This window comes from Dromiciops gliroides, chromosome 4, assembly GCF_019393635.1.
Source record: "Dromiciops gliroides isolate mDroGli1 chromosome 4, mDroGli1.pri, whole genome shotgun sequence".
Taxonomy (NCBI): domain Eukaryota; kingdom Metazoa; phylum Chordata; class Mammalia; order Microbiotheria; family Microbiotheriidae; genus Dromiciops; species Dromiciops gliroides.
Genome location: NC_057864.1, coordinates 154,802,666 through 154,828,724, shown reverse-complemented (window position 1 = coordinate 154,828,724; position 26,059 = coordinate 154,802,666). Strand labels below are relative to the sequence as shown.

At 38.2% G+C, this 26,059-nt stretch overlaps 2 protein-coding genes across 2 annotated transcripts in view; one reads left to right on the top strand and one right to left on the bottom strand.

Moving 5' to 3' along the window:
* The window catches only part of LOC122725355 (olfactory receptor 10J1-like), a 66,994-nt gene that overhangs the window by 19,546 nt on the left and 21,389 nt on the right, over positions 1-26,059 (bottom strand).
* On the top strand, positions 5,005-20,375 carry FCER1A (Fc fragment of IgE receptor Ia). The gene is made up of 5 exons (XM_043962436.1): positions 5,005-5,059; positions 5,928-5,948; positions 11,431-11,688; positions 15,843-16,109; positions 20,032-20,375. Exons 1-5 carry the CDS (start codon positions 5,005-5,007, stop codon positions 20,373-20,375), a joined length of 945 nt encoding a protein of 314 aa, XP_043818371.1.

Sequence of the window (26,059 nt, the reverse complement as noted above, 5' to 3'; positions counted from 1 at the left end):
AGGCTTATTGAAGATTTTTGAATAGGGGTGACATGGGCATATTTGTGTTTTTGGAACATTAATTCAGCAGCTCTATGGAAATTGAACTAAAGAAGGAAGAGACTTGAGGCAGAAAGACCAATTAGCAGGCTATTGCAATAGCCTAGGCAAGTGGTGAAGAAGACTTGAAGTGGAGCAGGGTCTGTAGGAATGGAAAGGAACAAATGTCAGAGATGTTGTGGAGATAGAAATATAGTACTAGGAAGATGAATATGGGAGGTCAGGGAGGGAGAATATGCTTCTGAGTTTGTGAACCTGGGTGACTATAAGGATGGTAGTGCAATCTACAGAAATGAAGTTTGGAAGAACAGAGTGGTTAGGGGGAAATATAATTAATACCACTCCTGTTTTTGTTAACTATGTAACCTTGGGTAGGTCACTGAACCTGTTTGTGCCTCAGTTTCTTCATCTGTAAAGAAAGAGGATTGAACTAAATTATCTATAAGGTTCCTTACAACTCTAAATCTATATGATTCTATGAGAGCAGTTCAGTATTTAATAGTGAAAAGTTTGGAGTTCAAAGATATGGGTTACATTTGTAGCCCTATTATTTGTTAGCTTGACCTTGGACAAATCATTTAACCTTTATGAAACTCAGTATCCTCATATGTAAAATGGAAATAATATTACTTTCATAAGGTTGTTGTGAGGAAAGTGTTGTGTAATGTTCAAAGCACTAAGAAACATATTATTATTCGTGCTCGTTCTTAGCATTTTCAGAAGATAATGGGCAAATTGTGGCCCTAGCCCAGCCTCGGATGCTAACTAGTTCCCCTATTAGAAACTAAGTTTATCTTCTTTCTCTAAGTTACCCTTTCTCAATTTCTTATCTCCAAGGTTCACAGCCTAGGAATCCCATATACTCCCATTCTTGCCTCTTTTCCACCTATCCAGTTCATTGCTGTCCTTTCTCCTTTTTACCACCATCAATCCCATGGAAGTATCTCAGAAGCCTAGACAGACATCTTCCAAAATGGACTTATCTCTGGGTCAGCTTGAATAATTCCTGTGTTGAGCCAGCAGAGGTCACAAGTACTCCAAGGGGAATAATCCACACTAAAGCCCTGGATTGCAGGGCAGACAATCAATAATTAGTCTTCCCATCATATCAGAGTTTTCCAAACTCCTCTAAAACTAACTGTCATGATACTATCAGAGTTGGAAGGGACTTCTGAAGAACATCTATTTAACCCTCTTATTTTTCACATAAAGAAAGTGAAGCCAATCCAGGAGAAATGGCTTGCCAGACCTCATTGCCTTTTAGATGGACTATTTTAACAGACTCATCCCCCAACTAGGGCCCTGGTCCATTTTCACCTATGTAACATAGTTGTATTTCAGGAATATTTTTTAAATTATCACACATCAAAAATGGTTCCCTATTGCCTGAATAATAGAGTTATAGATAAACACTGGACCCATGATTTTTCACTGATATATGGATCTCCCAAATGAAGTAGAACTGCATGTCTTCATCTTCTCTTCAACTTAGTCCTAAGAGAGTTGCCTCAAGCATATAGTTGTTCATTGACTTGCCTAGTGTCACATAGCCAATATGTGTCAGAGATAGGATGTAAGCTGAGGTCTTAGTTATTCTAAGGCCAGTTCTCTATCCATTTGGCTATACTTGCTATCTCTTGGATTAAATCATTCAAATGCCACAGATTCAATGCATTTTCATTAAGAGCCTACTCTGTCCAGAGCTAAAATGTCTAGAAGAGATACAAATGTAAATAAGACAGTTTCTGTCTTCATGAAGCTTACCACCCAGCAGAGGGGAAATGACACATAAGTAGAATGTATGTTAAATAGAACAATAGGCCATAAGAAAGGCCCAATGTACTGGATATTTTGAAGAAGCAAAGATCATTCCTACCAGGAGGAATCAAGGAATGCCTTATGGAAGGGATGTGAGTTGAGATAGGTCTCTTGGGATGGACAGAATTTCAATAGGCAATAAACGGATGTGTTATGTGTGCCAGGCACAGTGCTAGCTCTTAGTGGGAAGAAAGCTTCCATTTTACAGCAATGCAGTAAGGTGAAAGAGTATTCCATGCTTAAGAAACAAAATGGACAAAAACTTAGAGGTGAGAAAACTTGGGATGCATGAAAATAATCCAGGTCAGTTAGACCATCAAGTTAGTAATGGAAAGTAGTGGCCAGGTAAGGTAGTAAAAGTACTATGGCACCAAATTATATGGTTCCTTCAGGAAATTGGTGTCTATTTAAAAAGCCAGAGCTTTTCAAAGTGTGGCCTGGGGATTCCTAGAAAGACCTCAAGACCTTTTCAGGGGGCCAATGAACTCAAAACAATTTTCATAGTCATATTAATATACTTTAATTTTTAATAATGGAAGTATTGTAATATTCTAAGTATTTCACATAAACAGAAACTCTTGAGGGGCCGTCCTCAGTAACTTTTAAAAGTGAAAAGGGGTCCCTGAAATTGAAAAGTTAAAGAACCACTGGGGTAAGAATAGGGGAGCACTGAAGGTTCCCTGAATTTTTGAACAGAGCATTTTAAAGGGACATCTCTATGCATCATATGGATTATTCTGACAGCTATGTGAGAGATAGACTGGAGGGCAACAGGGAAGGTACAAAAACTTGTTAGGAGGGATTTGATTAGATAGATGATAATAAGAGCCTATATTAAGGTAGGATCTGAAAGACTAAAGAATTAAGAACTAAAGAAAAGAGATTAGATGAAAAAGTGAGGGAGAAGGAAGAGTCAAAGATAACTGCAAGTTTTTTGAATGTGGTAGATTCTGTTAATGGTACTGTCTTTTTTTAAAATGATACCGTCTTTGACAAGAGAGAGAGATAGACAGATAGACAGACAGACAAAGCCAGACAGACAGACAGAGAGAGAAAATAAGGAAAGAAAGAGAGAACCAGGAAAGAGAGAGAATTGGAAAAGATAGGGAGAGACAGACACAGAAAGAGGAGAGGAAAATGGAGAGAGAGAGAGAGACAGAGACAGAGAGACAGAGAGACAGAGAAAGAAAAACTGGGTTTTTGGGGGAGGGATAATATTTCATTTTGGACATGTTGAATTTGACATGCTGTAAGAACACCACTTAAAGCTGTCTATGAGTTTTGTTCCAAGCTATCTTTCAGCCTGTTACCCCACTACTATTTCATATACTATGTGCTTTCTTGAATGCCTTAGGAGCTTTCCTGTCTCTGAACCTTTGCTTACACTGCTTCCTATGCTTGTTCATATTCTCCTTCCACCTCTACTGGTAGAATTCCTTCAAGCGTCCCCCTTCCTATCCCAGATCAAATGCCACCTCATCCACAGAGCTTTCTATGATTTGCTCAGTCAAAAATAACACATTTTCTACTTTGTAATAACATGCCTTATGTCTTCTATACGGACTTATTCTATTCTGCTTTTATTGTTGTCACTTTGTGACTGTGTCATATTTCCTAAGCTCAGAGTTGAAACTCTGAATTAGGACACACTCAGTTGTGGAGTGGGTACTGGACAATCTTCCCCAATCAGACATAGTTGCCTTTGGGAAGGGATAGTCAGAGAATCCAGCCTATACCCCTGATGTGCAGCCAACAATGCTTTAAAGCCCTGGGAAGAAGGAAGGAGAGCCTAAGGAAGAGGTGGAAGGCAAAGGACATTAAAAAGAAAAAAGGCATGTCCTAGATAAGTGGCAATATGATAATGGGACACTCAGAGTGAATAGCGATGGTCACTCTGGGATTTTAGGGGGAGGTGGAGGACAGCTAGGCAATGGAATTCTGGGGCAAAAGAACACCATTTCTCCCCTCCCTCCCATCATGTTTTCATGTTGAAGCAAAGTTCTGTTCATTCCATTTTAGTCCTCATTGTGCCCAACTAGAATGTGTTCCTGCCACTGAAAGACCATTGATTCTGTAGCCGTATGGTTTAGGTTTGAATCTTAGCTGTTAATTGTTTGAATCTTAGCTGTTAATTACAAGCTGTATGACCTTGAACAAGTCACTTTATCTCTGAGTTTCAGTCCCCTCATCTGTAAAATTGTTGCTGTTGTTGTTGTCTATCCTTCATTCTCAAAGAGGCCCAATGACATTAAGAGGGTGATGTCTTGAATTGCAAATGATTTGGATTTGAGTGAGGCAAAGTTGTACAAAGTCATCAGCCTCCCTCTTTCCTTCAGTCATCAGAGTCCAGTGGCAAAACATAGGTCAGAATGACTGGCAATGGCCCTGGATGCAGTTGGAGATAACCTTTTTAAGCTAGGTCCTTCTCAGGTCTCAATTTGTCTAAGGAAACATCCATTCAGTTATTAAAAACTAGGTAGGAATGGAGGGAAAAGATAGCCTAATTTGCTTTCACAAAAGAATCAATTTGGGAGGACCAGAAGAGAAACAATTGCTATTTACACTCACTCTGAGCAATCAAAACTGGGTTTTGAATAAAGCAATCTCTAATGTTCCTTCAAGTTCAAAATCCTATGATCAATGAGGGCAGGGACTATGTCTTTATCTTGTGTTTCCCTCAGAGCTTTCAACATGATAAATGTCTTTTTTCTTTTTTTTTTTTACTTGAATTGACACTAAAGATATATTCTGTCCCCTCCTCCAAAGGGTAGCATTTAACAAATAATTATTGCTTGCTTAACTGAATATATACCGCACCCCCGCAATTTACCCTTATACACCCATGGCTCTCCTTTGTCAGTCAAGGATCTGCTCTGGCTGCTCCCTTCAGTCAAACTCTTGTCAAGTTTTTGAGTTTGTGGGAAGTGGGTAAAGTGAAGAGAAGGTGAATTTGTGGATGTGAATTGGATAACCATGTAATCTTACTGAGTATCATCTATGGAAATGGAAGGAAGCCAAGAGGTTACTGGTGACTAATGAAATCTGATACGAAAAGCACATACTTCCTCTTTTTTATGTACTCTTGTTGGTTACAGTTCTCTCCTCTCTTTCCAGTCCTTGCAGGCTGTTGAGGTAGTTCATGTTCCTATGGGAGGTTTTGCATTCACCCCCAAATTGCTTTGGGTAACTCTACTGCTCTGGGGTAAGTGGAGGGGCCTGGAAAAAGCTGGGATGTAGGCACAGAAATATAGAGATGGATCTTTTACTTATACAGATGCCCAAGTGGGGATGGCATGTTAGGGATCTCTGATCTCTCCCTGTGCCTGTAGATTCTGATTTGGGGACTGACTAGAAGGCAGAAGAAACAAGGCTGAGTTGAGCTTAATGAAGGTCTGAAGTTAAGAATCTGACAACCCTAATTCCTACTTGGTTTAAGATATCTCTGCCAAGGCAGAGTTGGATGAGGGAGGAAAAAAGTTCCTATAAAGAGATGACATCTTTTGGTGTAAATCCCTGGAGAACATTGACCCTTTTAAGGGCTGAAGGAATCCAGGTGAGAGATTCCCCCAGGTCTGACTTCTCAGGAATCTCAGGCTTTAGCCACATCAGTGTAGAATTCCTAGAGCCAAGGGCTTGCAAAGAAATTCTTCAATGTCAGTAGATTGTAAAAAGGCTGTGGTTTGCCTTCACCCCCTTGGCTTTTGGATGGAGCCACTCAATACTTTTTATGACCAAAGTCTTCAATGAAAACTCAGAGGTCTGACTTGGATTGGGGTGACAGCTCTGATTAAGTATGACTAGAGGAAGGAGAAGGATATGGGAGCCCCAGCATTCAGAGCATCCTTCAACTCCTGGTCAGGGTTATGTAGGTACATGCTGGTTCTGAAGATAACTTCCAACTGCACAGGGCAGGGATAGGGGCAGGGTGCCACAAAAAGGCATGCTGGAACTCTTGTCCTTGAATTCTGGCTACCTTCCCCACATATCCCAGTCCCTAGCCTGACAATGGCCTGATCATTGGGTACTCCTTTCTCCCTTAGAGCTGATCATTATTCTCTGGTCTCTTACAGCTTCAAGTGGAAAGTCCATAGGTAAGTACTCCTGACATTCTCTTTGTCTTCTCTACCTGTTGCCTCTTATTTTATAATAATAGCAATAATTCCCATTTTTAAAGCCCTTTAAGCCTAACAAAATACATTCTTCACAATAACCTTATGAGGTGGGAGGGGCATGTATTATTATACATGCTTTAAACTAGGAAACTGAGTTTCAGAGAAGTTGAATGATTTAATTGGAGTCCCATGGTAAATGTCAGAATCTCACCATCTCTGCTTTTTTATGACTTCCACTCTTATATCCACACTGCCCCACCTGCTTCCCACTCCTTTTTATACCTTGCCCTGCTTTTAGACTGCTGTCACTGCCTGAAACAAGCTCTCTCTCAAATTCTAATTTATACTCACCACCTCAAAGAACATAGTTCTAGAGCTAAGAGGGACCTCAGAGGACATCTAGTCCAAGTCACTCATTTTTAAAATGAGGAAACTGCAGCCCAGGGAATGTAATATGACTTGGCCACAGTTACACATACAACCTTCCCTTCTTGTTTCTTCCTGTCATAACATTGGCTCAACATATTGATTTCTACTTATTCATAGTTCTCAGTTTTAAACATTTTCCTGAATATGAATCTTGCCTTTCCCTACCAAACTAGGAGTCCTAGGAAGGCAAAGATTTTCTTACTTCCTCTGGGTCTCCCTTCAATGCCCTAGATATAAGAACTTCAAAGCAAGGTAGAACTGATTGGCTTTCAGATAGAATTTTGAATTATCCGAATTTCTGAGTCTTGACAACTTTATACACATCCTCTCCTTTACCTCTCCTTCTTTCTAACCCATAGATGCTGTTTCAAGAGCTGTTGTCTCCCTGAGTCCCTCATGGAGAGTTTCCATGGGAGAGAAGGTGACCCTTTACTGTAAATCACCCAGCACTTCTGGTAACAATCACACCGAATGGCTCCACGATGGCAAGAGCATCTCATTCCAAACTCTCAGTTTCAATATCACTTTTGCTACCACCAGACACAAAGGAGAATATCGATGCCGGACTCCTGGTTCTGCCTTCAGTGACCCTGTGTATCTAGGAGTCTACATTCGTAAGTATTGGACCTAGGGAGATCTGGGGCAAAGGTCCAGGAAGGTGAGGATGAATGAAAAAGTATTTTAAGTGTTTAATGTATGCTACATTTTGGATATACAAATTAAAAACAACAACAAGAAGATGGTATTTCCAGGAGGTCATGTTTCAATTAGGAAAGATAAGAGTTACAGAGTAGGTATAAAGGCCTGAAAGTTTTAAGAATGCAGCATGGGTATGGATGTCATGGTACAAGGGACGTTAGGATGAACTAGCAAGTCAGAGAATAGTGCCCAGGGCTCTAGGGCACTTGGCAGAGCAGATGGCAATAACTGGTGGTCCTGATCTCACCGGAAGGTTTATGGTGGTTGACTCTTAGTTCATTCAAGTGATATGAAGATCCATATCATGCTTCTCACCTGGCTATCTTTCATGGTGTGTGGGAAGTTGAGGGGAATAAGGGGGAAAGGCACTGACCCGCAACTGCTGCCTGAATGAAGTACCTGTCAGGTGATAGCAACAGCAGTAAGAAAAAAAGGATGCATGCACACATACATATATAGATATATACATGAATGTATGTACCAAATGTACCTGTGCATTATATTTCATATAAACATATTTACATATATCAGATGTAGCATGTGTATGTGTGTACATGTATAGACATATATATATATATATATATATACATATACATATATGTGTGTATACACACATACATATGCATACTTCCTGTGCTACGGTAAAATAGTTCTGATCAGTGCTGCATTTCTAATCTCTTTCCTTTCCCCACTTTCTTGTTCTCCATATTAGACACTTCTCCACATCCACCCCCTTTCTTTCTTTGAAAGACTTAGGATTGATTTGATTCATTGACCTTAACTGCCATGGTTGTGGGGTTCTCACTGAGATGTTCACTCTGAAAGCTGGCCACTTCAATCTGCCTCAGTCACAGACAGGCTGCTTTGGGGCAATTCAAGCTGTGTGAGAGAAGGGTGTTGAGGATCAAAGCACCTGTCTTGATAGAAGCTTCACTTGTCCTAATAGTACAAACCTTGAGCATTTGTATACACACACAGAAACACACACTATTAGGGAGTTAATGCTAAAAGTTGTCTCAAATTGCAACATCCTTGTGTGTCATGGGGTCACGCTAGGCAAACAGGAGGGTTGGGAGAAGATAGGAAGGAAGGGAGAAGTTCCTCAGGGATGCCTAGTCGCAGGTTAACAAGTTGGTCTTCAGGGTTTTTTTTTTTCCTATCACAACTCCAGAATGGATTCTATTGTTTTTCTTTTTCCTGATATTATATTTTTGCTTTCTGAATTTGAAGATTCTTAACACACCTTACTCAGTGTAATGAAGAAAGAACCATCCTCAGTATATCTGTCTCTTACTCTGCCTTTATCCCAGGATTTCCCTCCCTATATTTCCCATCTAAAATTTTTATTTCACTCTCCTGTATTCCTCAGCTTCAAAAACAGATATAAAACCATAAGGGGAGGAGCAGCTAGGTACGCAGTGGATAGAGCACTGGCCCTGGATTCAGGAGGACCTGAGTTCAAATCCAGCCTCAGACACTTAGCACTTACTAGCTGTGTGACCCTGGGCAAGTCACTTAACCCCAAATGCCTCACCAAAAAACAAACAAATAAAACAACCTTAAGGTTAAACCCCACCTTGCACAGTGGGACACCCTCATTATGTTATCCCAGGTTCAAGGTATTTTGTAGGTCCAATTCAAAACATAGTTCATGAGGCCCCACCATTATGATTAGTTTTTCTAGTTACCACAATCTGCAACTGTTTTGAAACAAAGGTTCTTAATGAAACTGCAAAGTCAGAAAATAGCAATAAATCTTGTCCCCAGAAACCTGGGTACACTTCCCAACATACATACATACACACACACACAAACATCACACACACAAACACACACACACACCAGTAGGCAAGTAAACAAACATAATTCACACATTAGGAGAGGCTCACATGTAGTTGTGTTACTTATGGAAGAGAAACTGAGGCCCTGACTCTGCAGAATCACCCTAATGATGTCTCTGTGTCACTCCTATTAGCTTTGTTTCCTACAGGTCTCGTATTGCATACAGTCTCTGCTAAATGTCTCCTCTCTGCCACTCCCATGGGTGTGGTATATATTTTCTGCCTAGTGCCTCCCTCTGTTGATACTAAATGGTCAATACTTGGTCAGTGTTCTGCTGTCCATATGTGACCCATAGGTTGTCATGAAGTTGTGAAGTTTCTCCCCGCTTCCAGTTCCTGGCTTCAGCTGGAATCATCAGTTGAGGCACTGTCTCTTTGCTATTAGAGGAAGAACAGGCCCTGTTACTCTTATAGCTTAAAGCCCCAAGAATTTTTACAACTCTATTAGAAAGTCAGAGACCTCCTACATGCATCAATTGAACTAAGATGAAGGAGAACCCTTTGTAGCTCTTTCTTCCATGGAATAGGAGTGGGAGGGAACAATCTGTCTTTCTCTGAACCTTGGCTGGAATGAGAATTTCCTTTCCAGAAGGTTATTCTTCAACCCAGTCAACAATCTCTTCCAGACACAGAAGAGCTCCAGTTTACAAGTGCTTTCACGTTTAAATCAATTTTAAGACACAGTTGGCTTACATGGCCTTGGAGGTTGCTTCCAGCTCTAGATCTATGATCCTCTTCTCTAATATTATCTAGTTCAATGGGGATACATGTAAACTCTTATAGTCAGGTCAGTCAGTCAATTAACATTTATTAAGTGCCAACTATGGGCCAGGCACTATGCTAAATATTGGGTATACAAAAAAGGGCAAAAGACAGTCCTTGCCCTCAAAGAGCTCACTAATCTAATGGGGGAAACAACAGGCAAATAAATATGTACCAACAAGCTATATACACCAGATAATTAAAAGGGATTTAAAAATGTCAACTTCACAAGCATAAAATGGAAAAAGAAACATTACTAGCCAGAAGGTTGTTTTTTTTTTTAAAGATCTTTGGATTTAGAGAGACTGCAATCTCAATATAAATTAATATGATAATCTCAATAATATCAGTATGTCAGACAAAATAGACAATGTGTACTGCAGCAGTATTAAGAACTATATACCATACAGGCTTCATTAAGTGATAATCCCATTATATTCTGCCCAGATTAAGGCATATCTAAATTACTACTTAGTTCTGAGGTCCCTATCTTGATAAAGATAATTTGCTTGACTTGTTTGGGTATTCACTTCTTCCTTGTAACTAATATCTATTTTCTTGTCTTTTATAGCTCTAAGAAGGCCCAAAGGTAAGCATGTCTGACTTATCCTCTCTTTGTTCCCCCTACCTGCTGTCTCTCCTTTATAATAATAATTATAATAATAACTCCCATTTCTATAGTCCTTTGAAACTTAAAAAGTACTTTCCTCACAACAACCCTTCAACCCTTTAAGAGGGGTAAGGAGTATATTATGTCATTTATTTTACAGATTAGGTACCTGAAGCTCAGAAAGGTTAAATAACAGGATGTAGCAATTGAATTGGACTGATTGAATATGGAGGGTGAGATGGAGTAAGAAGTCAAGGATAGTACTTAGTTTGGGAGCTTGGTTTACTGAAAATATGGTGGTACCCTTGACAGTAATAGGGAAGTTAGGAAGAAGGGAAAGTTTGGGAGAGGGGTAGAACATAATGAATTCTGTTTTGAATAAATTGAGTTTACTATGGCTACAAGATCTAGTTCAAGGGACAGCTAGGTGGCACAGTGGATAAAGCACCAGCCCTGAATTCAGGAGGACCTTAGTTCAAATGTGGCCTCAGACACTTGACACTTACTAGCTGTGTGACCCTGGGCAAGTCACTTAACCCCAATTGCCTCACCCCCCAAAAAAATCTAGTTCAAGATGTCTAACAGGCAGTTGATGATGTTAGACTGGAAGACAGGAAAGAGGTTAGGACTGGACAAATAAACCTGAGAATTATCTGCATATAGATGATAATTGAATCCATGGGAGCTAATGAGATCACCAAGTGAGATAGTAGAAAGGGAGTAGAGAAGAAGGCCAATGAGGGATACACCCAGTTATGGGGAATGGTGTGCATGAAATCTAGCAAAAGAGATTGAGGAGTCAGATAATAGAGGGAAGGGAGAGGAAAACCAAGAGAAAGCAGTGTCACAAAAGCAGTGTCTAGGAAAAAAAGAATATCAAGAGAAATGGGTGATCAACATCATCAGAGCCTGCAAAGAGGCCAAGAAGGATGAACACAGAGAACAGGCTATTAGATTTGGTAGGGAGGCTAGGAAGTCAGGACCTCTTCCTCTGGGTCTCCCTTCAGTACCTAGAACATATAGGGCCTCAGAGCTAGTCAGGACAACTAATTGATTGTCAAATGGACTATTGAATGTATGAGTTTTCAGGACTGGACATCTTTTCCTTTCTAACTTATAGAGGATACTTCAAAGGCTTTACTATCTCTGAATCCTCCATGGAACAGAATTTTCAGGGGAGAGAATGTGACTCTTCACTGTGAGGGACCCGGCACTTCAGGTAGCAACCAGACCCAATGGCTTCATAATAACTCCAGAATCCCATTTCAAACTCCCAGCATTAGCATCACTTTTGCCACCATCAATGACAGTGGAGAATATAGATGCAAGACTAAAGATTCTATCTTCAGTGACCCTATGCATCTAGGAGTTTACAGTGGTAAGTGTTGGACCTAGGGAGATCTGGGGCAAGGGTGGAATGAAAAAAAATTTTTTTCAAGTGCATTTCAAGTGTATTTTAAGCACTGGGCACAAAATACTGGGTGTACGAATCAGAACCAAACAAACACAGTGACTTCTATCCAGGAGTTCACATTCTAATTGGGAGAGAGAAGACATATAAAGTAATAGAGTTGCAGGAAAGTTAAATTGGCCTGAAAGTTCTAAGTATTTAGCATTAGTGTGTGTCAAGGTTCAGGGGTCCTTAGAGGGCATTAGCAAATCAGATAGTACAATTCCTAGGGGTCTGTAGGACATAATGGCAGGATAGGTGGTGATCCTGAAATCTCCAGAAATCTTGTAGTTGTTGACTTGCAGTTGATCCAAATGGATAAACATCCACATCAGTTTTTCTACTTGACCACACCTCTTGGTATCCAGGAAGTTATTAAAGAGGCTAAGGAAAGAGGGAAAAATACCTTTCTAGTGGCTTTTCCTTCCTGGCTGCTTGACAGCCTCGCTGAGGTCTTTTTGATTCTCCATACTGAATATTCTCCATTTACCACCCCCTTTCCTTCTCTGAAAGACTTAGGACTTGTTTGGTTCATGGGCCCCAACCTTCCTTGATAGTAGGGATCTGGTAAAGGGGTTAACTGAAAGTCATGGCTCTCAAATTGCCTCAGCCATAGACAGGCAAGGCTGATCTAAGCCCCCTTAACTGTGTTAGGAGGGAAGTTGAGATAGGAGCACTTAGAGTTATATTGTCAGCATATCATACCAAGCTGGAAGGATACCTAACACATTAGATGACAGAGTCAAGATCTAAAAAATCTTGACACATTTGAATGTTGGACAGTCAGAATGTTATAAGAGAAAGCTCTCTGGTTTGAGTTAGAGGACCTCATTTCAAATCATTCCATGATGCTTATTACCTGCATTCTCTTAGTCAAGTGATGGCCTTGGCTAGATGTTCTCAGAAGTTACTTCCAACCCTTCCCACTCTAAGTCCTCTGCTCTACTATGATCAAATTTAATAGGGACACATACAAACCCTCATATTTGTATTAAAAACTCAACTCCATAAGTTCAAGATGCAACAGACATGACTACATTGTGTGTGTGTGTGTGTGTGTGTGTGTGTGTGTGTGTGTATTTGGAAAGGATCTTGGGATTTGGGGAGCAGACTGCAATTTCAATCTGAGTCAAAAATAATGTCAATAACCTCACTATGATGACTAAAATAGGCTTCATTAAGAAAAGATATAGTTATCGGGGGCAGCTAGGTGGCACAGTGTATAAAGCACTGGCCCTGGATTCAGGAAGACCTGAGTTCAAATCTGGCCTCAGATACTTGACACTTACTAGCTGTGTGACCCTGGGCAAGTCACTTAACCCCAATTGCCTCACTAAAAAAAAAAACCAACAAAAAATTAATTAGTTATCCAAAGTAGAATGGGTTATCTCAGGAGGCACCCACCTAGAGGTCTTTAGTCAAAGATAAGATGAAAATTGGTTGGGTGTGTCAAAGGCAAAGTTTTTGGTCATATCCAGTTTCAACTAGATGACCCCTGAAGTTCCTTCTAACTTCAATATGGTGCAGTTAGGTCATTATCCAAGATAGTACTAGTTTCTAGAAGTTTCAGCCAACAAGCATTTATTAAATATTTCTTATGTGCCAGGAACATTAAGAGTTTTAAAGCTTGGGCAAACAAAGAAAAGCAAAAACAGGCTCTGCTCTTAAGGAGCTTATATAATAAGACTCATCCTTGTGTTCCCACCCCTTGTCCTAGCAATAAATGAATGAATGTGTGCATGGATGAACCAATGAAAAAGGATTAATTAATTACAATAAGCAACGTACAGTTATAAGCATTAGATATACAAATAGAAAAGTGAGACAGTACTTGCTCCCAAGGAATTCATTTTTGAAAATTGTATTTTGTTTTTTCCCAGTTACATGTAAAGACATTTTTTAACTTTCATTTAAAAAATTGAGTTGAGAATTATCTCTCTCCCTCACCACTTCCATCCTAAGACAGTTAGCAATTTAATATAGGTTATATATGTTCAATCATGAAAACATATAGTAGCCACATTATGAAAGAAGAAATAAGTCATTAGAAAAAAATACAAAAAAATAAAGAAGGTGAAAATAGTATTCTCTGATCTGCATTCAGACTCCATCAGTTCTTTGGCTGTGGATAGCATTTTCCATCATGAGTTCTTTGTAATTGTCTTGAATCATTGTACTGCTGAGAAGAGTTAAGTCATTCATAGTTGATCATATTGCTGATACTCTGTACAATGTTCTACTGGTTCAGCTTACTTCACTTTGCATCAGTTCATGTAAGCTTTTACAGGTTTTTCTGAAATCTGCCTGCTCATCATTTCCAATAGTACGATAGTATTCCATAACACTCATATACCACAACTTGTTCAGTCATTCCTCATTTTTTTTATTCTTTGCCACCACAAAAAGAGCTGCTATAAATATTTTATTCATGTAGGTCATTTTCCCCTTTTAGTGATCATTTTGACATACAGACCTAGTAGTGGCATTGCCAGATCAAAGGGTAATATGTAGTTTGATTGTCCTTTGGGCATATTTCCAAATTGCTTTCCAGAATGATTGGAACAGTTCACAACTCCACCAACAGTGCATTAGTGTCCCAATTTTCCCATATCCTCTCCAACATTTGTTTTCTTTTTCTGTAATATTAACCTATCTAATAGTTGTGAGGTGTTTTAATTTGCATTCCTCTAATTGATAGTGATTTAGAGCATTTCTTCCTATAACTATAGATAGCTTTGATTTCTTCATCTGAAAACTGCCTATTCATATCCTTATACCATTTATCAATTTGGGAATGGTTTGTATTCTTTTAAATTTGACTCAGTCCTCTGCATAGCTGAGAAATGAGTCCTTTATCAAAGATGCTTGCTCTAAAGATTGTTTCCCAGATTTCTGCTTTCCTTCTAATATTGGTTGGATTGGTACTGTTTGTGCAAAAATATTTTAATATGATCAAAATTATCCATTTTATATTTTATAATGCTCTATATCTCTTGTTTGCTCACAAATTCTTCCTTTCTCCATAGATCTAACACATAAACTATTCCTTGCTCTCCTAATTTGCTTATGGCATCAACCTTTATGTCTAAATCATGTATCTATTTTGACCTTATCTTAGTATACAGTGTAAGATGTTGGTCTATACCTAGTTTCTGACATGTTGTTTTCCAGTTTTCCCTGAAGTTTTTGTCAAATAGTGAAAGAAACTCACATTCTAATGGGAATGATAACAAACAGAAGACTTCAGCAGCAAATCATATAGAAAGGTTCCATGCTACATAGGGTACAATGGCAAAACAGACAGTAATGCATATTCTCTAATGTCATTTCTACTGAAAATCATGTCCATTTATAAAAATTGAACCATTTGACAATGCCAGGAACTGGACTTTGTTGGTGAGAACCTTATTTTCTGGGTTTCTGGTGACTGTGGTTGCTGAGGAAGCAAGAATTCCAGTACCCTGAGAGCAAATGCCAGGTCACATCTCCACAGGGATTCTTTCCCAGGATGATAGCTGTGGGATTTTGGCTGGGCATGTAGAATATATGTTGATGGTGACAAGGAAAGTAGGTCCCAGTGTACATGGTTGCCCAGTCATGTCTCCATATTTTGAATGAACTGTAGAAAGAGTGAAGGGAGGAACTATGACATACTCATGGATGAATTGAAGAGGAGGGAATAGACTTTCCCACACATTAAGACTGCCAATAAGAGCTTGGTGTGCCTGAATGATATATAGCTTAGGTTGGGGGAGAAACAGTTAAAATGGGCTTAACATATCAGTTCTGACCCATAATGAAGAATCCCTAGATTAGAGTTTTTCATAGTAATAATTTTTTTAAAGTTCCCTGAGGTGGGGTTGTTAGGAGGGGTTCCTAGGCTTTACCAGACTGCCAAAATGATCCATGACACTAAAGAGGTTAAGAATGCCTGATCTAGATGAATCCCTAGGAGAAAAACGAAAGATTCTGTTCCATTCCCTATCTGCTCCCACCTATCCATCCTTCCAATACTTCAGGGAGAGAGAGGGGATGTCAAAACCACAGAAAAGTCCCTAAGACTTTTTCTATGCCACTTTCAGATTGGCTGCTCCTCCAAGCTTCACTTCCAATCATAAAAAAGGGAGAACCCCTAATCCTGAGTTGCCATGGTTGGAAGAACCGAGCTGTCTACAAGGTGACATTTTACCATGATAACAAAGCCCTCAAATACTGGTATGAGAACCACAACTTCTCCATTTCTTATGCCACAATCAAGAACAAAGGCTCATACCACTGCACTGGCATCTTATGGGGAATACCCTACACCTCAGAGCCTCTGTATATTGATTTCAAAGATGAAGATCAAGGTAAGAAACTCTTTATCATTAGGGTTCAGAGAAATAGCTAATAAAGGGCCCTAGGACTGAGAAGGGCATCTCATACTTCAGGGAGTAGAAGGTCTGAATTGACATTGGAAGCCACATGATGGCTGGGGCGGGGGGGGGCGGGGGGGGAGGAAGTGTCTATGGGGACAGAAGGTGGAAAGGAAGTAAAGCAGGCTTCTCCTAGAAGGCAATTGATATTAATTCCATGACCTATGGGGAAATTTATCCTTGTTACATTTTCTGAAGAAAGTAAAGGAGCCCCTAGAAACTACCTAACAACTTGGGAATTACTCTGACCTGTTTTGTCGACATTATCCATACCAATTTAAAGAATTATTGAGAGTAGTTAGTGCATTATACATAAAATCTGACAGAGAATGTTAGAGCTAGAAACTGATTTAATGGTCACCTATTCCAACCCCCTCCCCCATTTTAAGATAGTGTATTCCCAATAAATATTCAGTTGCGTCATTTGTTTATTAATCGACTAAAAGGCCAATTAATAACTATCTTTAAATGTCTTGCTCTGCCCCTTGTTTTAATTTGTCTCATCCCATTTCCTCTCTCCATTTCTTCTTTAGATCTTCAAGTCCTAGGGAAAAATATTTTGCTTCTAACTTACCTTGTAAAAAACAACCCTTTAAGTCAGTAGTGTTCAGTTTGGAAAGTCATGTAGCCTATATTATGTGGGATAGTCCCACGTTCAAGAAAAATAATATACACTTTTAGCGCCACTTAAAAATAACCCTTTGTCTCCACACTTCTCAAGGTCTATCCCTCTAGTCCATATCAATCACATTCAGGAATGGTTATACCTTTGATCTTGCCATCACCTGTACAAGTTCCACTTCCATGATAAAGAATTATGAAATTCCTTTATAGTATAATATCTCCACTTAGTCTATTTTCCCATATGATTCACTTTTCCTAAACTTAGATCATTTTTCATCCTTACCATAACTTTCAAATTTTGTGCTCATTAGTTCTTTCCAAAACCTGCACTGGCTTCATTTTCTTCCCTTCTAGATTTTGACCCTTAAGTTAACCAGTTCAATGCAACTTAGTCACTTATTCTCTATTCCTTACTTGCATTCCTATTGCCAAACAGCTTGCCAAACATAAGCCCTAGGTGACTCTCCTCATCTTTTTTCTCTTCCCCTACTTAGCATGTTGCAGGATAGAGCTGGATCAAATCACACAACTGAGTTGCCTGGGTCTACTATGAATTTCTTATCTAATCTTAACTGGTGCCTTATAATAAAACAGTCCTTTTTGCTGAACCATTATTTACACTGTTTACTACTGCTCTGAATAGAAATTCCAAACTTTTTCTTCTATCCTCAAGCCTCTTATGAAAAACTTACTTGTATTTTACTGGGAAAAGAATAGAAGTCACATTAATTGTGAGCTCTCTCTTCCCCTTCACTGCATAACTGAGACCCCATTAAATTCACCATCCTTCCACAAATATTTCCTCTTTTACTCTCTGTTTCTGATGATGTTAGCCCAAACCCTTGCCCAAGTCAACACTGCCATAATTGCCCTTAATCCTATTCCCATCCATCTTCCCCCAAAAAACTGCATCCACAGTTGAGGCAGCTAAGTGGTACAGTGAATAGAATGTTTGACTTGGAGTCAGGAATACCTGAGATTAAATCCTGTCTCAGATACTTACTACCTGTGTGACCTCTGGCAACTCATTTACTCTCTTCCTCAGCCATCTGTACAATGAGGATAATAACAACTACCTCAAAGGGTTATTTTGAAAATCAAATGAGATACAGATACATAAAGCACTTGCTGTCCAAATGTTAGCTCTTATCATTACTATGCACCTTCTCTCTAAACTCTCCCTATTTATTCATTCCTTCCCTGATGTCTACAAATGTACCTCTCTTACCCATTCATAAAAACTTGACAAGATACCACCATACCCTGTAGTTATTTTTCTGTAGCTTTTCTCTCCTTCTCACCTAAACTCCATGAGAATGTCATCCAAATTTGGTACATCCACTTGCTTTCCTTTCACTCATTTGTCAACTCCTTGGAATTTGACTTCAAATATTACCTCTCAAGTGAAAACACTATTGAAAGTTTTCAATTGACAAATCCAATGACCTTTTCTTAGTCCTCATTCTTTTTGACCCTTGTAAGTCAATTGATACTACTGACCATTCCTTTCCCTTGAATACTTTCTCTTCTCTTGAATACTGCCATACTATTTTCTCTTTTTTCTTTTCCTATTACTTTTTGGTCTCCTTTGTTGGATTATTATATCCATATCATGTCCCCTAACTACACTTTAATGTACTTCATCATACCCTGTAACTATACTTCAATGATCTAGGGTAATCTGAGCCCCATTCTCTTCTTTCTCTATATTCTCTGATTTGATGATATCATAAACTTCCATGGATTTAACTGTCATTTCTATATAAGTGAATCCTATTTTTATATATTCAGCCCTATTGTCTACACTGAGCTCCATCTAGGGATTACCAACTGCCTATTGGGTATTTCTAACTAGATATCCCTCAGATATGTTAAGCTCAACATGTCCAAACTGGAACTCATATGTTCCTCCAAATCCAACCTTCTTCTTCCAACTTTAATATGTCTTTTGAAGGTACCACCATCCTTCCACTCATCCCAATGTGCAACCTGTAATATCCTTGTTTCTTTAATGTTCAATTGCCAAATAAATTGCCAAATCTTATCATTTCTATCAATATATCCCCTCTCTCCACTAACCCACCTTAATTCAGGTACTCAATATCTTTCATCTAGATTATTGCATTAATCTTCTCATTGGACTCATTCCTTTATCTCTATCTAATCCATTCTATCTCCACTCCCACCCACTAGGACTCCCAGAGTGATTTTAATAAATTAGAAGTCTGGCCACATCATCCATTTACTGAACAAACTCTTGTGGCCTTCTATTATCTCTAGGACCAAATATAGCATCCTCTCTTTGGTATTTTAGTGTCATGTATAACTCCACTCCAACTCCTTTTTCTACATTACTTCTTGCTTCCTTCAGTTTAATTGACTTGCTTTTCTTTTTTTGCTCTTCTACTCATTGTCTTTGTATTAACTTTCTCCTATGTTTTGAATGTACTCCTCTGCCCCTTATAATTCTTACTTTTCTTCAAAACTATAACTGAAGAAGGGAAACTAGGTGGCATAGTGGATAAAGCACTGGCCCTGGATTCAAGAGGACCTGAATTCAAATCCAGCCTCAGACACTTAACACTTACTAGCTGCATGACCCTGGACAAGTCACTTAACCCTTTTTGCCCCACAAAGACTATACCTATCTTCTGCATGGGTCTCTTTCTGATCTCCTTAGATGTTAGTACTATCTCCTACCCCATGTCTCCTGATAGAATACAAGTTCCTCAAAGGAAGGGACTGATTCACTTCAGTCTTTTCATTCCTGGGCCTAGGACAGTGCCTAGCATATAGCAGGTCTTTTTTTGTGTGTGTGAGGCAATTGGGGTTAAGTGACTTGCCCAGGGTCACACAGCTAATAAGTGTTAAATGTCTGAGGCCGGATTTGAACTCAGATACTCCTGACTCCAGGGCAGGTGCTCTATCCCCTGCACCACCTAGCTGCCCCATAGCAGATCTTAATAAAATTTTCTTGACTGATTATCAGACAATGTTCCAAAATTTTGGTTCAAGAAGTGGTCCGGTTATGGAGAAAAGGTTTATGGGAAAAGAATCTGTATTACCTCCCAACCATCATGAGTGCTTCCCTCCTGCTCCTCATTCCTCCCATTCATCTTAAGACCATGTAGAACTAAAAGTGAGAGACAAGAAGTACTCAGTTGCATTCAATTATCGTTTCCAAGTTTTGATTTTCAGACTAGGACCTATTTCATGTGTCTGCCTGTTTCAGATTTTCTTCGAAGTCTAAAGTATATGCGATTACTGGTCCCTCTGATGATGGGAACTCTATTTGTTGTGGATACGGCCTTATTGGTTTTGACCCAGAAGCAACTCAATTGCCTCCTTGAAAAGAAGAGGATTTTAGCATCCAGACGCCCTCCAAAGGCTGATACTGAAGCTGAGTCTAAGAGCGAGGCAGAGGCTGAGGCTGATGCTGATGCTGAGGCTGAGGCTGAACCTGAACCTGAACCTGAGGCTGAACCTGAACCTGAACCTGAACCTGAACCTGATCCTGATCCTGATCCTGATCTTGAACCTGATCCTGAACCTGATCCTGACTCAATGCCTTACTAATTGGTATCTGATGTCACAGGATGAGCAACAGAGGCTCAAGACCACAGAGCAGACATGTTGCTCCAGGACTACTTTTCTTCATCTATAAAATGAAGTGGTAGTAAATAATTTTAGTATCTCCCAGCTCTAATAGTATCTGCCACTTACTCTTTTTGTCTGCACTCTTCCTCCTTTATCCTTGTTCTTGACATATAGACCCATAGAACCTTCTAGCTTTTCCTTTCTGCCCAGCTTCCTTCTTTTTTCATCTTGATCTCATTCAATAGCCAGTGTCCTCCTCTTTCCTCTCATTCCAGAGACTGGTTGTGAAGTAGAGCATGGACATCAGTGGCTGAAGTTAACTAAAATGTTCCATGGTTAGGCTAGGGGAAGGTTATCATGTGAAGGAGTGATATTCCTCTCTGAGTTCTTTAGTGTGGTGCATATTTTGAGTTTATAGTAGCTAAAATGTTAGAAAGAGAAAAAGATGGAGCTATTCACTAAGAAGGTTCTGAAGTAAAAAAACCCAGTCATTTTAATAGCTGTTCTCCTATGTCTATTAATTATAGGAGCACCACACAAGGAAAAGAAGCACTAATCACACCCCCCAAAAGCATATGACCTTTGGGACTCAAGTACTGCATTGGAAGTCAAGAGACCTGGGTTCTAGTTCCAGCTCTACCACTTACTATCTGTATGACCATAGACAAATACAATTCTCCCCATGGGCCTCATTTTCTTTGCCTGTAAAATAGGAGTGTAGAACTTAAAGAAAAAGTTTGCAAGAACCCTTTTTAATGTCAATATATTAGTACTTTTCCTTCTATACCATCACTTCTCATGCTTAACCCTGAGGGGAGAGGAAGCTTTTCCCCTTCCACCATCCTGCTAGTTATCCATCATTGGAAGTAACTCTTCTAGATGTTGTTGCTAAGTCATTTAAATCATGTCTGACTCTTCATGACCCCATTTGGGGTTCGCTTGGCAAAGATACTGGAGTGACTTGCCATTTCCTTCTCCAGTTTATTTTACAGACAATGAAACTAAGGGAAACAGAGTTATGTGCCCATGGTCACACATCTAATAAGTGTCTAAGGCCAGATTGAACTCAAGTATTCCTGAATTCAGTTCTGGTGCTCTATCTACTGTGGCACCTAGCTGCCCCTACTCTTTTAGATATTCATGCAAAATAGTAGTGTATATCAAAGGGTTGTGTTAGAAAGTCTATAAATATATGAGTTCTCCCTTTCACTGGTTTAAAAGACTCCTACTAGGAAAATCTTTTAAATTGCATTAAAGGGAAGAGTGGAGTCCAGAACCAAGGAAACAATAGTCCCCTTCTAGTCCATCCTAGTCAGATCATATTTATTAATCCTGAGTGTGACATTTTAGTAAGGACATTGATAACATAAACAGGACACAAAGGAGGACAATCTGAATGATAAAAGGACTCTCTTCAATGAAGGTCTTCAAAATGGGGCTGGATGACCACTTGGCTGGTATGCTATCATGGAGATACTTGTTTCAGTATCGATTGCATTTGGTGGTGTCTAAGGTTTCTTCCAAATTTGAGATCCCATGACTATTTTTGAGCTTCAAGACCACTATGATAAGGAAATCATTTCCATGCAATTAAGAGATGCTCATCATATTTTTAAAAATCAGTATAAATTACATGAATTTTTTTTAAAAAAATGAAAAATGACAGGTGTATTACAATATGCAGAAAACTATAACATGTAGGGCTAGCATGGCCTTGTTGAAAAAACACTGGATTTGGTGGTCAGAAAAAATAAGTTTAAACTGCAGCTCTACTATTGGTTACCTCTGTGGACTTTGGAGTTGAAGTATATGTATCTGACAAATAAGGAAACACCATAAATTATTAAGCAAAGAAATAGAAAATTAAAGATATCAGTGACACTGAAAGAATGAGTTTTAAACATTTATGCATTTAATGGCATAGAAATTAAATTAATAAAGGAAAAGTTAATTGAATTGAGAAAAGAATTAGATATGATAGTATCACATGACCAACAAGATGACTAATTAGTCACATTCTCTAAAATATCTTAATTTTAACCCTCTAAAACAAGGAATTCTGCACCAATGTAAGGTGTTCAATCAGCAAGTTCACCCCACCACTACCCTATTCTCTACATACGCTAAGAGAAGAGAATAATTTAACTAACTAATGTTTTTTTTTTGACTGATACACATTTTAGGATCCCTGTTGTCCCCCTACCCTCACTGATGTCATTGTGGTTCAGTCATTTTTTTTGTCATGTCTGACCCTTCCTGCCCCATTTGGGTTGTCTTGGCAAAGATACTAGAGTAGTTTGCCATTTCCTTCTCAATAAAGGAATTTTTGCCTAAGTCTCTCTCCTCAATTTGGAGATATGAAGAGGAATCAGTCAACCAAAAGGTGAGTTCTCAGGGACAGAGAGTCCTTCCAGTGTGAGAATTAGTTCAAGGGTAGAATGAGCTTCCAGGGTAAAGAGGTTTCTTTGGCATGGTAGGAAAAGCCCTATGAGATGAGTAAGCAGGAAAAAGGAATGATTGCTGGAGTTATGAACTGGGAATGGGATTTAGGGAGCAGAAAAAATAATTAGACTTAGCAAGAAGCAGGCATATCTTTTCTTCTATAAATAGAAGGACAAAATGGTTAATGATTCTGAGAATTTGTGAGGTAAAATTTAGGACCTGTTACAAAGACCAGTAATTTCTTAAGAACACTATGGCAATCAGACACTTGACACTTATTAGCTGTGTGACTCTGGGCCCTCATTGCCTTGTAAAAAAATAAGAATACTATGGCAAAATCAGCTATTGCAAATATGGTTAAGAAGGGAGGAACATGAGGATAAAGAAACAGGTTTGCAAAAAACCACAGTAAGAAATTAGAAATGTCTTTCAACTAAAAGCTTTTCTTTTAGTTCACATTATTACCTTTCAGTCAAAGACTGTATTTCTTGCTGAAATCCTTCCCTGATTCTGTACATTCATGTAGTTAATCACATACTCTCCCAATATGATATTGAATAAAGTCACTGCTCCAGTCGAAGGCCGTTTCTCATTTAATATATTAATAAGCTTACTCTCCACTATGGATTTTTCTGATAGCAAAAATTGTACTTAGATTGTACTTAGCCTTCCCATATTCAATAAATTCAAAGTTTCCCTTCAGTATGAATTACCAGATGATGAGCCAAATATGAACTCCAAGAAAAAATTCTTCCCATAGATTACATTCATGAAGTTTCCCTCCAGAATGAATTACCTTATAACTTGATATTTAACAAAAAAGCCTTCTCATTTTCAAATACTGAAAGAACACTGTCTTTTGACTATGGTAGGGTATGACTGGGAAAACCTAAGGCTAAGATGTATTTGACTGGAACACCTTTCCTCTTTACACATCCCACTGAATAAGATAGGTGCTAGTTCAGACTAGCTATGGGAAAGGAATACAAGGAGAATTACAAGGGAGAGCCAAGGTAGGAATCAAAGAGCATAGTCAGTTGTGTCAAACCTGAAAGAGAGGCAACATAATACCACTTGAGGTCATTTTTGTCCCCTCAGAGATTACTCAGGACAAGAAACAAGGTAGCCTTTCCACCAAGCTTTGGGGGTATACTCCCATCAGCAAAGGGGAATGATAAAAATTTAGTGATTAGAGAATACAAAAAAATGGAATACCAAATATTTCAGGAGAAAAGACCTCAATAAAGGCCTAGAATGCAAGAAGTTAAATCAACAGAGAAGAGCCTAACACAGAAGTAAGGATGAGTGCTAAATTATCAAAGATAATATAAACTTTTCTTAACAAAAAATGATAAAAAGAAAAATGAACCAATACCTAGAGAAATACAAAATCCCAAAAGTGCTTCCAATAGAACATGGAACAGAAAATACAAAAATAATTTTAAAAATAAAATTAAATCCATAAAAGAAGTAGTTAGGAATTTATATAGGTCATTACTTAGAGCTTTCAGTGCAGAATTTTAAAACTCAATTGACATGTTAGAAAAAATTGCATCCAAAATCAAAAAAATGTTCCTAAAGAATTGAAAGATAGAACAATGGTAATGCAACAAAAATACTGAATTACAAGAAAACTTGTCAGAAAAATCAAAAGGCACAACATTAAAAGAAGACATAAACTGTATAGAAGTCATAGTGACTCACTTTGAAAACAGGGTATTCAGGCATAACTTAAAGATCATAAGTTGCCCAGGAGAATATGACAAAATACCCTGAATACTACAATTCAGGAAATAATGCAAGAAAATTCCTAAGAATTTCTTTATACATATAACAAAACATCAATAAAGAGATTTCATAGATTGCCTCTAGAAAAAAAAAAACTATACTTCAATTTTCAAGGCACATAGTAGTTAAATTGAACACTCTCAAATATAAAATAAAGGAAATTCAAATAATACAAAATTCTTCCACAACCATGAGAAACTTTTTATCCCAACAAACCAAAGGATTTCAAAATACAATCAACCCTAGTCAAGTCACATAAAATCTCTTTAAAATTTTAATAATAGCACCTACTGCCCAAGTTTGTGAGGTTCAAATGGGATCAAATGGGATAATATTTGAAAATCTCTGCAAACCCTAAAGTGTTTATTATTATTATTTTTTTTAGTGAGGCAATTGGAGTTAAGTGACTTGCCCAGGGTCACACAGCTAGTTAAATGTTAAGTGTCTGAGGCCAGATCTGAACTCAGGCACTCCTGACTACAGGGCAGATGCTCTATCCACTGTGCCACCTAGCTGCCCCTAAAGTGTTTATTATTATTTATATGATCAAATATTTTATCTAAAAGTAAATTCAAATAATACAAAATTATTCTACATCCAAGAGAAACTACAAAAAAAGAATAAAATAATATATTTTATTCCCACCAAAAGGTGTTCAATATCTAACTGATACTTGGCAAGTCATTTAACATATCTGTAAAACATTGATAATAATACCATCTATCTCCCATCACCTACTTCCAAGGATAATAAGGATCAAATAAGATAATATATCTTAAAAATTTTATAAATCTTAAAGTATAATATGAATGCTACCATTATCATTAAAAAGATATCAAAATAAAAGTAAAAATTAGCATTATACACAATGGGGAAACACTAGAAACTTTCTCAATAAAATCATGAGTAAATCAAGGATGCCTTCTTTCTCAATTTTATTTGACATAGTTCTTGAAATGCTAGAAGTGGGAAAAAGACAAGAAAAAGAAATCAAAACCATACAGATAGAGAAAACTATCCTTATTTGCTCAAGATATAATGGTTTATTTAGAGAATAAGTAATTAAATTGATAGAGACAAAAGCTTCATTAACATAGCAAAATGTAAAATAAACTTATGCCAATAAGCAGCATTCCTATATATTGATTTCAAAATCCAGAAGGAAATAAATGAAAGAGAAATCCCATTCAAAATAATTATATTTATATCTGTCTATCTGTCTATCTATCTATCCATCTATCTATCTATCTATCCCTCTATAGAAGTTAGATAACCAAAACACCCTTAGGATAGTATAGATGCAATAACAAAATGTTCCTTAAAGACATAAGGAATAACTTAAATAACTGGTGGAATATTTAAAGCTCAGGGCTGGACTGTGATTAAGTTATATAAATTATTAAATTAATTTAAAGATTTGGTGTCATTACAAT

Coding starts and splice junctions, on each gene's coding strand:
- FCER1A (XM_043962436.1), top strand. CDS start 5,005: ATGGGAGGTTTTGCATTCACCCCCAAATTGCTTTGGGTAACTCTACTG. Junction 5,949..11,430: donor TTCAAGTGGAAAGTCCATAG/GTAAGTACTCCT, acceptor TCTAACTTATAG/AGGATACTTCAAAGGCTTTA. Junction 16,110..20,031: donor TTTCAAAGATGAAGATCAAG/GTAAGAAACTCT, acceptor TGCCTGTTTCAG/ATTTTCTTCGAAGTCTAAAG.